This window comes from Esox lucius, chromosome 4 (assembly GCF_011004845.1).
Source record: "Esox lucius isolate fEsoLuc1 chromosome 4, fEsoLuc1.pri, whole genome shotgun sequence".
In the NCBI taxonomy this organism is placed as follows: Eukaryota; Metazoa; Chordata; class Actinopteri; order Esociformes; family Esocidae; genus Esox; species Esox lucius.
The window spans coordinates 23,257,960-23,273,562 of NC_047572.1; the positions used below are offsets into that span (position 1 = coordinate 23,257,960).

Here is a 15,603-nt window from a genome sequence, read left to right on the forward strand (position 1 = left end):
CATTTGAGTAATGGTCCAGTGACTTAAGTCAGATTTCCTCCACAAATGCGTGTGGAAACAGTAACAGAGAAACATAACCATAGGGTGGATGGGTCACATCCTTTTCCAAAACTACTTACGGAGTTAGGAAACCAACAAATGCCATTTTGTGTCTATGGTGAATCACTTTAAGAAAGCATCAGACAGTGTCAGTCTCTTCGCAATCTCATACTCTTTTACATAATCGTATTTCTTTGTCACACATGACACACATATTTGGATGTACTTGTGGTTTAGAAAACCCAGAAGTGTGTTTCAAATGCTGATAAAGCAGTTACCTCAACTATACGTTATTGCAATCAATCAAAGCTCTCACCTGTGCAATTTGTGTCTCTTCACTCATTCAAACATTGTTCGTAGCTCAAAAGGCAAATTAGGGTGCTATCCTATAGTAAATTAGGGTGCCCTATCTGATAGTAAATTAGGGTGCCCTATCTGATAGTAAATTAGGGTGCCCTGTCCTATAGTTGGGTGTCCTGTCCTATAGTATATTAGGGTGCCCTGTCCTATAGTTGGGTGTCCTGTCCTATAGTATATTAGGGTGCCCTGTCCTATAGTTGGGTGCCCTGTCCTATAGTATATTAGGGTGCCCTGTCCTATAGTTGGGTGTCCTATCCTATAGTAAATGAGGGTGCCCTGTCCTATAGTTGGGTGTCCTGTCCTATAGTAAATGAGGGTGCCCTGTCCTATAGTTGGGTGTCCTGTCCTATAGTAAATGAGGGTGCCCTGTCCTATAGTTGGGTGTCCTGTCCTATAGTAAATTAGGGTGCCCTGTCCTATAGTTGGGTGTCCTGTCCTATAGTAAATTAGGGTGCCCTGTCCTATAGTTGGGTGTCCTGTCCTATAGTAAATTAGGGTGCCCTGTCCTATAGTTGGGTGTCCTGTCCTATAGTAAATTAGGGTGCCCTGTCCTATAGTTGGGTGTCCTGTCCTATAGTAAATTAGGGTGCCCTGTCCTATAGTTGGGTGTCCTGTCCTGTTGTAAATTAGGGTGCCCTGTCCTATAGTTGGGTGTCCTGTCCTATAGTAAATTAGGGTTTCCTGTCCTATAGTAAATTAGGGTGTCCTGTCCTATAGTAAATTAGGGTGTCCTGTCCTATAGTATATTAGGGTGTCCTGTCCTATAGTTGGGTGTCCTGTCCTATAGTAAATTAGGGTGCCCTGTCCTATAGTAAATTAGGGTGTCCTGTCCTATAGTAAATGAGGGTGTCCTGTCCTATAGTAAATTAGGGTGTCCTGTCCTATAGTATATTAGGGTGCCCTGTCCTATAGTAAATTAGGGTGTCCTGTCCTATAGTATATTAGGGTGCCCTGTCCTATAGTAACAAAATAATGTGTGTGTTGGCCGATTGCTCCTCCCACTGTTGCCCGTTTCATGTTTGCTCCTCTTGCTGTTGGCCATTTCATATCTGAAAGGGGCAAATGTTACTCTTCCAAAAGCTGGCCTATGGCAATCCATTTGTACAGTCAGCATTTACTTTTACATTTGTCTATTATGTACTAATATGTTTTTTTGGTAAACATGTCTGGGATGAGTGCTAATAGAATTCAAGCATTGGGTCAGTGTCCATTGTGTGTCTATAAATGCTTCTTTAGCAAAGCAACGTGAATACAGACCAGTAAACAACGCTGAGTAGACAAAGAAACCATATGGTGAAAAAAGATAGAGCTGATTAGCTAGGTATTCTACTTCACATAATTATGTTTGAAGTTGAGAGAAGTTTGGAAGGATTGGGAGCCGGCCGTGTGAAAGTGTTCGTCTGGGGAGTTTTGGAGACGGAGGGCTGGAAGCGGCTTCATCCCAATGTTTACTGGTGAGAGAAGAATGTATATTTTTGCAGGTCGCACACAGTGCCTCTCAAAAGTATTGACCCACTTTGACTTTCCCTCAATTTATTATGCGACAACATGAAATCATAATGGATTTAATTAGACATTTTCACCACTAATCAACAGAACAAAAGTGCATAATGTCAAAGTAAAACATTTGCATATTATAGCCAATTATTCTCACTAAATTATATAAAAAGGTTAGAAGCATTCACCCTCATGGCTTTGACACACCTGGGCTGTGATGAAAGGCCTTGTCTTAAGAATCCATGCAATTAGTTAAATGGAGTCCAACTGTGTCATATTTTGGTGTTTCCCCTTATTTTCAGGATAAACCACCTGTGTTTGAGAGGACCCCCAGTTGTACAAGTACAACTTCTAAAAAAAACTACATAATGAAAACAAATGAACGTTCAAAGCAAGTCCAGAGTAAGGTTCTTCAAAAGCACTAATCAGGTGTAGGATAAAACCAGAAAAGGAACCAGACAAGCCTAGTTCAGCCGGCCCGCAATTAAACATAATAAATGTTGTTGCTTGTACTGGATGTCCCACGTGACTGGCTTTGTCTTTAACCACTACACCACAGTGCCATATGTTTGCCCAGAGTGGGTATAGCAACTTGACATTAGATTTTGTCACGTATTAACATCACAACAAGTTTGAATATTTTGCTAGACACCATTAAGCATTGTGTTAAACTGACTAACGTTTCTTATGATGTTTTCCTCCACCACAAACAGCATCTATGAATTGTATGGCTTTTGTCACTGGCAGCTTATTAACCAGTAATAGGCTTACTAGTTTTTCTTTCATTCATGAATGACAGTGACACAATAACTATCAATATCGGTGATGATAACTTACTTTTTCATCAAGTGAAAAGACAAGAGAATCGTGGAAACCCCTAATCTTTTATTGCCCAAGGGCTTTTAATCTAGCCTATAATACCCCAAAAGTATGGATGTGTACTTCGAAAATCTACCAGAAATAGTTGCAATACAAACAGTTATATTTTATGCGTACTATAACGTAGTTATAGTAAGGTTGTAGCCAAGAAGCATGCATGGTTGCATGCTTCGAAAATCCACAAGAAACAGTCGCAATATAACTGGAAACAGCTTTATTTTAAGCTTACTATAACATAACTACTGAAGGTTGTAGCTAGCTCACTCACTCTCTCAGTAAGAGACATTAGCAATTGTTGGCCGTGGGTATTGGGGCCCAGAACAATGAGTGAAACTCAGCTCACATACTTTTGACACTTTTTTAATCCTTCTATATTATTATATTTGTGTCATATACTAGAGGAGATGGAAGTCAGAAACTCCCCAAACAAGTAACAGCTAAAAATGCCTACAGTAAAGGCTTGGTAAAGCTCTTCAAATTATGATACAAAGGGTTTGCTGATGTCAATGGGTCACACACGCTCCGCTGTTGTTGCATGCATGGGATTTGGGACTAAATACAAACTTTTGTATTTCTAACATATGCTTTGGGTTGCTCACATAAATTTCAGGGATAAAACTGTTGTTATTCTTTGTGGATAAAACAAGTATGTGTTCAGACAGCCAGAAATAAAAGGTGTCAGTCTGTTCTTTCGCCTTATATTCATATTTTTATTATATTTTCGTGTGCTTTGAGTGTAAAAATAGCCGTTTTGACTTTACTGTCCCATTGCTTAGGGTTTGACTGTGAAGAAACTATTTTGCGTATGCTCTGCTTCTTTGAATCCTTACCAGGAATTTTGAGTGAGAACAAAACATTTCTGGTAATGCTAAATTGCGTGTCACTGAGTGAGAACCTGTTTAGGAAAGCAGGAGCAGGTGCTTAAATCCTTAAATCCAAGCCTAGGAGCATGTTCAATGTACCAGTAGCCGCTGAGTCTTTATTGAGAGTGGACTCAGCCAATTGAGCACTCAACTTTCTGCAAAGTGTGACTGTGGAATTATTTGATCATGGATAAGGACATTAAATAATTTTATCCTGCAAAATCTTAATAACTTCTAGTAGAGGTTTGAAAAGTACAAAGTAAACATACTCAACTGGGTTTAGCTTTGTTCACCACTTTAGGGAAGTATCTACAGTGGATATAAAAAGTCTACACACCCCTGTTTAAAATGCCAGGTTCTTGTGATGTAAAAGAATGAGACAAAGATAAATCATGTCAGAACTCTTTCCACCTTTAATGTGACCTATAATGTGAACAATTCAATTGAAAAACAAACTGAAATCTTTGAGGGGTAAAAATACAAAATTCTAACCTCACAATAACCTGGTTGCATTAGTGTGCACACCCATAAACTAATACTTTGTTGAAGCACCTTTTGATTTTATTACAGCACTCAGTCTTTTTGGGTAGGAGTCTATTAGCATGGCACATCTGAACATGGCAATATTTGACCACTCTTTTTTGCAAAAGTGCTCCAAATCTGTCAGATTGTGAGGACATCTCCTGTGCACAGCCCTTTTCAGATCACCCCACAGATGTTCAATTGGATTCAGGTCTGGGCTCTGGCTGGGCCATTCCAAAACGTTAATCTTCTTCTGGTGAAGCCATGTTTTTGTGGATTTGGATGTGTGCTTTGGGTCGTTGTCATGCTGAAAGGTGAACTCCCTCGTCATCTTCAGCTTTCTAACGGATGCCTGAAGATTTTGTGCCAAAATTGCCTGGTATTTGGAACTGTTCATAATTCCGTGTGTAGACTTTTTAAATCCACTGTAAGTAACCAAACTGGTTAATGCAGCTGAATACTTTGTGCTCTACAGACCTCTGTCTGTAAGAATATTCCTTTAATCCAAGTACTTGGTACACCCTTAAGTCACACTCACAGACCCAAACACACATGTTACAGTAGTTTGATGATCAAGGTGAGGACCAGTAATTTAATACCATTAAAAATAACTATTTTACCTTTTGCCTAACCCCTGACTTTAACCTAACCCTAAGCTTAACCTTAATTACCTAACCCTTGTTCTAAGCTTAATTACCTAACTCTAATTCTAAGCTTAATTATAACCCTGAAACTCAATTTAAGTCAGATAGAGCTTCTTGTGTGTAAGTTAGAGCTGTGCAAATGTCCTTACTTTGCATGTGGTTCTTTGTTTAGATATTAACACAGAAACACACACAATGAAATTGTTTGACATTGACATTTTTCATGCACTTAATGCACCACTATATCACAGGCTACAGAGATGAAAGAGTTTGGAGAAGGAGACAGAGAGGAAGAGAGACAGAAAGAAATAGAGACAGTGAGAGATGGAGACACATAGACTGAGAGACAGACAGAGAGACGGAAGGACAGAGAACAGAAAAACGGATGGAGAGAAACAAATGGAGAGAGAGAGGGAGAGAGAGCGAAATAGAGGAAAGAGAGATAGAGAGAAAGCTGTGGGAAAGTGTTGGAACTAAAAAAGAGAGCTGAGAGGGGGAAAAACCTTCCCTGTGATGTTTTCAAAGTGCTCCCTCTGCTTGCTTCATCTCTCTCTCTCTGCCTCTCGTCTATATCCCATTCGTCTCTCTGAAGTGGACAATGCTTCAGGTTATACTGCAGTGGAGTTTGACTCCAGCCTGTGTCAAGTCAGTTTGGCTTGGACGTTTATTGGGGAAGTGTGTTTGTGTGCGTGGTTACATGTAGTATTAATCAATTGCATTTTAAGGAAGTCACCATTGGTATCAGAAACATTTGTTTCACATTGCCAAAGCAAGTGGAAAATAATATAAAAAAGCTATAATCAATAATAAAAGTAAAAAATTAAACAAATCTATGATTTTAAGTAATAGAAATTGGCATAGGGGTTGAGTTTGAGTTAAAATTATTGATATAGTTTGGTTGGGGTTAGGAGCATTTTTATTTTCATTATTAATTCATTTTTACTCCCCAAAACGTCCTTACTAGCCATTGTAAATGTGTGTTTGAGTTTGTGTGTGTGCTTGGGTATGGGGAGAGGCGATTAAGCATCTGGAGGCGGTGAGGCTTATGATGTAGGAAGGACAGGAGGATGGATGACACACACACATTGGTTTTACTATCTTTCTGAGAACCGTAATTATGTACCATCAAAAAACATTCCTTAACCCTTAACTAAACCACAACCCAACCATAACCTTAACCCCTAAAACCTAACTTTAACCCTAAATATAAACCTGACCCTAAATCTGACTGAAGGGGTCATGTGTAGTTCATTTGCTAAGGGAATGGATTTTGAAACACTAAGGTTGTGGGTTTGATTCCCACAGAGGCACTACTATGTAAATGCATGACTCACCACTGCTAGTTTCCATGGATAAGTGCATCTGCCTAAAGAATAATTTAATGCTTTAATACAAACCCTTAACCTTAGCCCCAGGCCTCAAAATAGTTCTTTGTAAATGTGGACCTGAAAATGTCATGGACAGAGGGATGAAAGTGAAGAGGAAAGAGAGGGAAAAGTAAAGAGGGACACACAAGGGAGACCAAAAGAGGAGGAAGGTTAGAACGTCCCAGAGAAGAGGAGGAGAAGGAACTAGTCAGGAAACAGGAAACAGGTAAAAGCACAAAGACAGACCCGAGGGAGAAGAGTTAATAAATAAATGATGTTGCACTAGAGAAGAACTACTGAAAACACACACATACAGCCTTGTAGTACATGGTGTGATCCCCCTGTCTGTCTCAATCTCTCATTCAGCTCTCTCCTTCATTCCTGCTCTCTCTCTCCTTCATTACTACTCTCTCCTTCATTAATGCCTTCTCTCTCCATTATTACTGCTCACTCTCTCCTTCATTACTGCTCTCTCTCTCCTTCATTACTACTCTCTCCTTCATTAATGCCTCCTCTCTCCATTATTACTGCTCTCTCTCTCCTTCATTACTACTCTCTCCTACATTAATGCCTTCTCTCTCCATTATTACTGTTCTCTTTCTCCTTCATTACTGCTCTCTCTCTCCATCCTTACTGTTCTCTCTCCGTAATCACTGCTCTGTCTTCGTTGCTGTTCTCTCTCTCCTTCATTCCTGCTCTCTCTCTCCTTCATTACTACTCTCTCCTACATTAATGCCTTCTCTCTCCATTATTACTGTTCTCTTTCTCCTTCATTACTGCTCTCTCTCTCCATCCTTACTGTTCTCTCTCCGTAATCACTGCTCTGTCTTCGTTGCTGTTCTCTCTCTCCTTCATTACTGCTCTCTCTTTCCTTAATTACTGCTCTCTCTCCTTCATTATTGCTTCCTCTCTCTCATTCGGAGTGGGAGTCCACTCTTCTTTATTCGTGGACTCCCTCTCCTTCATTCCTTTTCTCTGTCTGTCTCCTTCTTTTGCTGCTGTTTGGGGAATGACACTCGAGGTGGGATAGCTGCTCCTTAATTGATTCCCTAGGCTGGCATCTTCAGTATCTGCTGTCTGGGAGTGCTACCAGAGCTGGCCTTTTCCTGTTTCTCCGTCATGCACTTTAATTCAAATTGACAGTAACAAACATCTCCGGGCGGCAAACATCAAACTGTCGTTTCCCAGCTTCAAGGGGGAAGCCTCCATCAAACATTCTCTTCTATCGCTTCGTTCTTACCCAGTCATCTCTCCATCCCTCCATCCCTCAATGCTTTGTCCCTCCACACATCCTCCTGAGTGTCTGTGTTTGGTTTGTATGTGTAGTGTCTTGGATTAACGCCATGTGAGTTTCTATGTGTAAACATTTTTCTTTGTCAGTGTGTGTGTGTGTGTGTGTGTGTCGGGTTGTGTTTTTGTACCAGTGTATTGCATATTGAGAATAATAGAATAATACTGATCCTCTTTATTCAGAGAGGGAAATGGGACATCCCTGAGATGGAGAGAGGGGAACTGGAGAGTGATGGATAAAAGGATGAGAGAGAATGAGCTTTAGGGAGAGGGAGAGTTAGCGAGAGGGATATATACCAAATAAAGACTCAAAGTCTTAAAAAGAGACACTGGGGATGAAACGGAGAGAGGGGTGGAGATCAAAAGATAGAGATTTTGAATGTGTGTCCGTGTGTGTATGAGTTTGGTTCATCTACATTTATATCCGTGTGTGTATGAGTTTAGTTCATCTACATTTATATCCGTGTGTGCTGGGACATCTTCCAAAGCAGGTTGTGTTTGAGGAGTGTGTAGTGATGGCTGAGGATGATTACAACGTAGCTTAGCTTGACAGAGAATACATCCAGCTGTGTGATGTACAGCATGCTTCTGCTATAATGTGTTCCATTACCATTTACTCTGAGCTTAACTGCATTGAGGCCTTCCTAGACATTCACTAGCTGGGATGTGATCTACTAAACCAGGACCCTTGGGGCCCCTGAGCGGCTTTCTGTGGACCTTTGGGGCCCCTGTGTGAGCTGCTTTCCTGTCACCCTTCCCAACGGTCCTAATTATTCCTGATTGGATGTCTGGCTCTTGCTGTGACTAACGACGATCCAGGTTCACAGGGGAGAAGAGGATAGGAAAGGATGAGAGTCTCCAGGAGGCTGATTGCAAGCTAGCACAGAGGTGCAGGTGTGCTGGGATATGATAGAAAGACTGTCTAGGCTCTGGGCAGGAGCTGTAAAGGGTTAGTGACTCATTACCGATGGGGAAGCATGGACATTGGATGTGTAATGTAAGCAATGTGTTGATGTAAGTGTTTGTACAGTATGTGTAGTAATGTGAAATGGGAGAAAAAGGGTTTTATCCTCTTAAGGGACATCATGAGGACTTTTACCTGGGGTTATTGTGCCCTTGCTAATTGATTGAAGGTAGTCTGTAAGAGGTGGGTTGTATATGCTGCTTTATTTGTAAAATGTTAAATGGGATTTTTATATTTAAATATGAAAGTTAAGGCCTGTGGCCTCCAGCAGTGTATTGATGTTATTCCTCAAGTATGAATATTCCTGTAGATGAAAGTAGAATGGTTACCTGTAGATGATTGTAATATATTATAAAAAAGTTTTACCTGTAGATGATACAAGCAGTCTTCTGACAGGTGGAACAGTTGTTAATATCCTGGCCAGTCCTGTAGGAGCAGCGCCTAACAACAACAACAACAACATCAACAACAACAACAATAACAACACAAACAACAACAATAAAACATTGACAACAACATTGACATTGACAACAACATTGACAACGACAACAACATTAACAACAGCAACAACATTAACAAATACAACAACATTACTAACAACAATGAAAACAACACTAACAACAGCGAGAACAAACATTAACAACTACGATGACAGCAACACCAATGACAATGACAACAACATTAACAACATCAATGACAACAATGACTAAAAGATTTAGGTCAACAGCATTAACATCAACAGTGACAACAACCATAACAACAACAACATTAAACAATGAAAATGACACAAGAGCAACAACGAAAACTATACGATTATCAAACCAACAGATCACTCAGTGCACCAGTATTTGAATAAAGTAATATACATAATAAAACGCTATCACAATGTATGCTGTTTATGAAAATATGGACTGACTGTCCAGGGATATATCCAATCTTAAAGAAATAACCAAAACAAACAATTGTCTTTCAAAAGGCAATTGTTTTTAATGGATCAAATCAATTTGGAAACCAATACACCATCAACATTACTTTTACTTTACATTCAAAAATGCTACTTCAAATTTTTATTAGTAAACAAAAAAATATATTATTTTCAAAATAGATAAGTCAGCATTAGTCTTTCGATTTAGATCGCATAGTTAAAATTATACACAACAATCAGAGGGAAATACCAATGTTAGCTGACCTTAGACTAAAAGATTACCACACACCTCCAAATAATGGAGGTAATGTGTTGTGTATTATGAATTCATTTTGTTATAGGCTCAACAAGGCCATAGACCTTGGTTCAACATACGTTAAGAGAACTTCAGTGGGAGGAAAAATACCAGTTTGGAAGAAGCTATACTAAATATTTCTTATCAAGCTACCAATTACTTCACACTGGAAAGCAGGTAGGATACTCCAATGCTACTCTTAAGTAGAACATTATTTAATTTAACATTCAACAAACCTTGTGTTCAGAAGTTAACATAAAAGCAATAACAATGAATATTCTACAAAGTTCATAAATCTGTTTGAAATAATTGTTGGGTCTGTCTCTCTATGCACGCAACTCTCCTCCCTCAAGGGAGAAACATAACAGAGCTAGCGCGAGTGCAGCCACATCTGGTTGTATTGGCCTACACCCCACTAATGCGAATTTCATGGAACCTTTGTAAAATACGATTGTCTACATTAAAAACGAATGTCACAGTGAAAACACGAAATTGGGAACCTCAATTGATTGTGGTACATAACATACACATTTTATGTGATGAATGTTGCGGGTTTAAAGTTGTTACCTTTTCTAACATGTCCTCCATAGAAGGCTTGTGGCTTACTGCATCTTTGGAGGAGATGTTAGAAAGAGTACAATTCAGGTAAAACACTGCTACATGACAAAAAATAGTAAGGAACTGCTGAAGCTGTACCACAGATTTGAAGTGAATTCAAGTATCACAAGGAGTGAAGTACATATAGTACACTCAGGCCTACTCCCCAGAACTGGGTAGAAACAAACAAACATCAAGGAGCACAAAACATCAAACTTATACCATTCCAGCACCAAAACTTCAATATATCACTGCACACACACACACACACACACAAACACACACAGAAACCAAAGAAGAGCACTGTCTATCCTGTTGTTGGGAGTCTTGCTGTGCTGCTGTAACATTAAGTGCATATCTTCTTTCACAATAATCTGGGAGGGATTACTTTGATATTAGAGGGATTTCTCAACACAAGTGAATTGACAGGAGAAGAGGGAGGGGGGGAGGGAAGGAGGGATGAATTAGAAAGAGGATGGAGGAGTAAAGTGGAAACAAGTGGAGGTAAGAGCAGAGAATAAGGACAAGGATAGGAGGATAGAAGAGGTAGTAACGAGAGGTAGTAATGAGAGGTAGCATTAATGTATGAGGATATGAAATTAAGTCAACATGGATGAAGAGAGGAGAGGGAGTAATGATGGATGAGGGTGGGAGAGGGAGTAATGATGGTTGAGGATGGGAGAGGGAGTAATGATGGATGAGGATGGGAGAGGGAGTAATGATGGATGAGGATGGGAGAGGGAGTAATGATGGATGTGGATAGGCGAGGGAGTAATGATGGATGAGGATAGGCGAGGGAGTAATGATGGATGAGGATAGGCGAGGGAGTAATGATGGATGAGGATGGGCGAAGGGAGTAATGATGGATGAGGATAGGCGAGGGAGTAATGATGGATGAGGATAGGCGAGGGAGTAATGATGGATGAGGATAGGCGAGGGAGTAATGATGGATGAGGATAGGCGAGGGAGTAATGATGGATGAGGATAGGCGAGGGAGTAATGATGGATGAGGATAGGCGAGGGAGTAATGATGGATCAGGTAGGAGAGTGTAATGATGGATGTTGTTTTTGTCTACTGTATGCTCTGACATTGTTAGTCAATCATCTGTACGTTACAAGAACAGGACGTTGCTAAACCATAGAAGAAGACCACATTAATACCTCCATTTATCAAAAAGGGAAATAGATATATAACTTCCAAAATATACTTGTAGTTGGCATTTCATTCCCAATACAAACATAGTTACAATATAAACAAACATTATCACATACTCTTCCCAAATACTTTTGTATTGACCGTGGTCAGTTTACATGCTTGTAGGGAAGATGGATGAGGATAGGCAAAGGAGTAAGAATGGACGAGGGGAAAGGAGAGGGAGTAAGGATTGCGAGGGGGGGAGGGAGGAGAGAAGACACGACAAGGCTAGACGGGGCATGGGCAGAGGTAGAGAGGAAACAAAACAAAGTGACAGGATAAAGCTGAGAGTGAGGGAGAGTGATGGACAGCTTGACTGACGAGGCAGAGAGGCTGAGGGAAGATAATGAAGGATACAGAGGTGGAGGGGAAGTCAGATTCATATTGTATAGAGGAAGAAGCGATTTGTATCAGGTGCAAAGGGAAAAAAGAGAGTATGTTAATTAAAGATAGAGGGGGACGAGGGAGACGAGCGAGACGGAGGTGAAGAGGTGGAGGTGGAGGGAGATGAATAGCTGCGTAGCGGTGGAAGCAAAAGAATGAATGTTAAACACCACAGCGAGAAGAGTGGAGACGTGGAACAAAGACAAATAAGGCAGTTGGACAATTTCTTAAATAACAGAGTGGGCGATACGTGTCTCATTTGTGTGAGAGAGAGAAAGGAGGTGGGAGATAATCACCAGGGAAAGTGTTTGGGGAGAAAAGGAGAGACGGGTGAGGAAGAGAATGAAACCGGGAGACGGGGGAGAGATCTGAAGGCCTGAGGGGAGCAGCCATGAGGGGAGGTCTTGCCTGTAACCATGGGGACCATATAGAATACATAGAAAGAGCAGAGAATCTGAATAGAAGCAGGAAGGCGCTGTAGGAATTGATATTGACTTTTAGACATCGCTATGGATGTTCCTCTGTTCTCCGTAATGCTGCGGCAATAACCTACCGCAGTACAGCACACAACAATCCCTGTAACACTCCAGTGTCCTAACAGTACCAACTTCTAAGCATGTCAGTTACCATTGGAGATGGTGTTCAAGGGCTCTCCGGTATACATATCCTGCACGTCAGTGGCTCTCCATTACTCTCCCTTTCACTCTTCACCTCTCTCACTCTCTCTCAAACTGTCTCCCCTCACACACACACACCCTCCCTACTCCCCCTCTCACCCTTCGCTGAGAGCCTTGCTTTTCTCCAGGTCTTGGATGACATTGAGGAGGACTTTAATTTTCTCCTGGTTGGAGAGAAGGCTCTCCTCCACGCTGTGAAGACGCCCATGGAGGCTCCCCGGCACACCCTCCTGTCCTCCTCCTGGTACCTCCTCCTGTACCTCCGTCTTTACCCCCTCCTGTACCCCTGCCAGCCCACCTGGAGCCCCGTTGCATTGTGGGGCTCGGTGGGCAGCGTGGGCCTCGTTGGAAGCGTCTTTTTTTTGGGGAGGGGGGTTGGAGTCGTCAGATTTGATTGGTTGTGCTGGTGGTGTTTGGGGAAGCAGGGAGGGCTTGGGGGCTGTCAGTTTGGGTTTGGTCTGAAGGACAGGGGGGGCTGGTTTTTGGTGTACCTTGGCAGAGTGTGATTGGTTGGTGGACTTTTTAGGCAGGAGAGGGGGTGTGGCTGGGGACTTTGTGCCAATGAGTAGAACTGGGGGTTGTGGCTTGTTGGTGACTTGTATAGATGATCCCGGTGGTGTGTGTTGGAGTGTGTGTTGGTGGTTGGATGATATCTCCGTGTTTTTGCCCAGTAAAGGCTGTGTAGGGAGAGATGTTTTGTCTGTGGTGTGTGAGTGTGTCTGTTTCTGATGTATTCTTGGTTGTGGGTCTGTTGTGTCTACGTGCGTATGTTGCGTAGCTGTGTCCTTTGTGTTAGGACCTGTTGGTACAGGTAGGTTTTTGGTCTTCTGCTTTGTGTGTGGAGAGGGCAGTGAGTGAGTTTGTGTTTGCGTGTTCTTCATGGCCGTGTGTGTGGTTGGTGCTGTGTTTGAGTTTAAAACAGGAGAGTCTTTCCGGTTCTGTTTAGGGAGTGCAGTCTGTTTCCGAGGAGGATTCGGGAGAGTTTGGCTTTCTGTGATCTGACTGGCCGCTCGTCTGCGGCATGCTGTTGCCATGCAGATGGGTGGGGCCTGGGACTGTCTCCGCCCACAGGTTCCACAGAGGCGTGGCGATGATGATGTTATCATTCTACAGGCCCTAGGAGGCGTGACATGAGAGGTCACAGACTGAGACACACTTCCAGACCTTCGGGCAGGGCGAGACTCCTCCCCTCTCAGTGACTGGACCCTCCTCCTCTCTCTGATTGGCTCATTGCCCTCTGCACCTTCAGTACAGACTCCACCCACCACCTCAGGAGCAACCACACTCCCATTAGCATATCGAGATGTCCTTTTCCCACTGGGCCTGTGGCCAAAGTCCCTAGGATTGGTCCGTATAGCTTTAATCTGACAGTAGACTCCGCTCCCTGACCCTTGCGACCCCATGTCGTCCTGTGTCAGGCTGTTAATGGCGTTCTGACTGGTTTCCTTGGAAACTGCAAATACTCTGCTGTTGTCACGGGTGCCTGAGTCACACACAACCCCAGTGTCTGAGGGCATGGTCACAGCTGTGGTGACATGGTTTTGGCCCGGCACTGTCTCTGGATTCTGTATGTTCGTTGGCTGGTTGTGTTTGATTGACGGGAGGATCCTAAGGCCAGGGGAGGTCTGCACACCCACACTGCAAAGTGGCCCCCATCGCCCCCCCGCCAGGGGCACCCCCAGCGCCGGCACTGGATTGGTCGGATCAGCCACTCTTCTTCCCATAGCCCCAACCAATAGGCTCAGCCCCCAGAGGAGCTGGAGGTGGAGGAGCCACTCTGTGACATCACAGTGGGCGTGGCTGTGTTATGTCCAAGTGGTTGTATGAGATATTGGCCTCTGTGTTATGTGAGGGAGAGATGTATAAGGAGATTGAGAGTAACAGTGTGTTACTGCACTATTGCTCATTGGCTATAAAATCCATGGTTTGCCTTTCCCAGGTCTGCTTTGGTCACAGGTATGACCTCACCACTTAGTCTGGCAACTGGTTGTCATGTGTTCGGTTATTCATTTCCTGATTGGATGAGAGGCTAAAGGTGTAGCTCTTCTGTCCATCTCTTTTTCACTCTGTGAAGAGAAGAGATTGCTTTAGACAAGAGACCAATAATACTACGACACCACTTCACAGGCTGCCTGGCTGCAACAGCTTAATATCACTTTAAAGTCACTCTCTCCACTCCAGGTGGAAGAAAACCAGGTTGTGTCCTAAATTAAATGCTTTGTCCTTTACAGTATGCTTCTATTGCACTATTCTGTGAATAGCACGCCATTTACTGCCCCCCCCCTTACCCAGACAGAATGTTAATGTTCTAATGTTTTTACATTGTTGGACGTGAACTGAAACCCGATCTTTCAAACAGTAGTGTGATGACTCAGTGAATTGACTGCCTTCACCCCATTTGTTCCAAATTTTTCCAAGACCTGCCACTATGCAAATCTTATATCATTAGTAACACAGGAATGTATCCATAGTGTAGCTTTTTTACGTTTAAAATATATTTATTTTATATATAAGTATTTTGTAGTCTCTCTCAAAATTGATACAGTGTATTGTCTTCAATGAAGTTACCCCAATTCCTCAGCCCCAGTTTCTATATTCATAAGCCCCATTTTCTATATTACTAAGCCTCATAATCTATATTCCTTAGCCCCAATATCTTTATTCCTCTGCTCCAGTATCTATATTCATAAGCTCCAGTATCTATATTCCTCAGCCCCAATATCTTTATTCCTCTGCTCCAGTATCTATATTCATAAGCTCCAGTATTTATATTACTAAGCCTGTACTTTAGCTCCAATCTATTTCAGTCTGTATCTGTGCTGGAACATAATGAACTAAGCCAGGTCTAAAGCCTGAATCTCATAATTGGCAAACCAGGTTTGCCCCTGCACCTTTACTTCATTAATCCTCTAAATCATGTCTACACCTTTATGTCTCAAACCAAAGACCCACAGGAACCATTTTTACAGATGTAAAATGTCCCATAAGGTAATAAATCAGGTCTATCTATTTAACTATTCAAGAAAGCTTGCATAGTTGTATGAACTAAGTCTATCATTGTACTACCGACACTCAACAAAACGAATGTATATGTAATATTTCAGT

At 42.1% G+C, this 15,603-nt stretch overlaps 2 protein-coding genes across 6 annotated transcripts in view; one reads left to right on the forward strand and one right to left on the reverse strand.

Annotated features, from left to right (window-relative positions):
* Window positions 1–15,603, reverse strand: part of LOC105025224 (inhibitory synaptic factor 2A) — a 76,640-nt gene that overhangs the window by 50,262 nt on the left and 10,775 nt on the right. For 2 of the 4 annotated variants that reach the window (XM_034291991.1, XM_010895769.2), the window contains exons 2-4: window positions 12,598–14,564; window positions 10,213–10,256; window positions 8,792–8,866 (exon numbers count right to left, since the gene is read on the reverse strand). In XM_034291991.1, the coding sequence (XP_034147882.1) occupies window positions 8,792–8,866; window positions 10,213–10,256; window positions 12,598–14,222 (1,744 nt within the window). In that variant the 5' untranslated portion in view covers window positions 14,223–14,564. The remainder of the gene's footprint in view (window positions 1–8,791; window positions 8,867–10,212; window positions 10,257–12,597; window positions 14,565–15,603) is intronic. The other 2 variants (XM_010895768.3, XM_010895767.3) reach the window with 1 other exon arrangement.
* Window positions 1–15,603, forward strand: part of LOC105025225 (dedicator of cytokinesis protein 2) — a 103,360-nt gene that overhangs the window by 48,595 nt on the left and 39,162 nt on the right. The gene's annotated exons all lie outside the window — the stretch shown is intronic.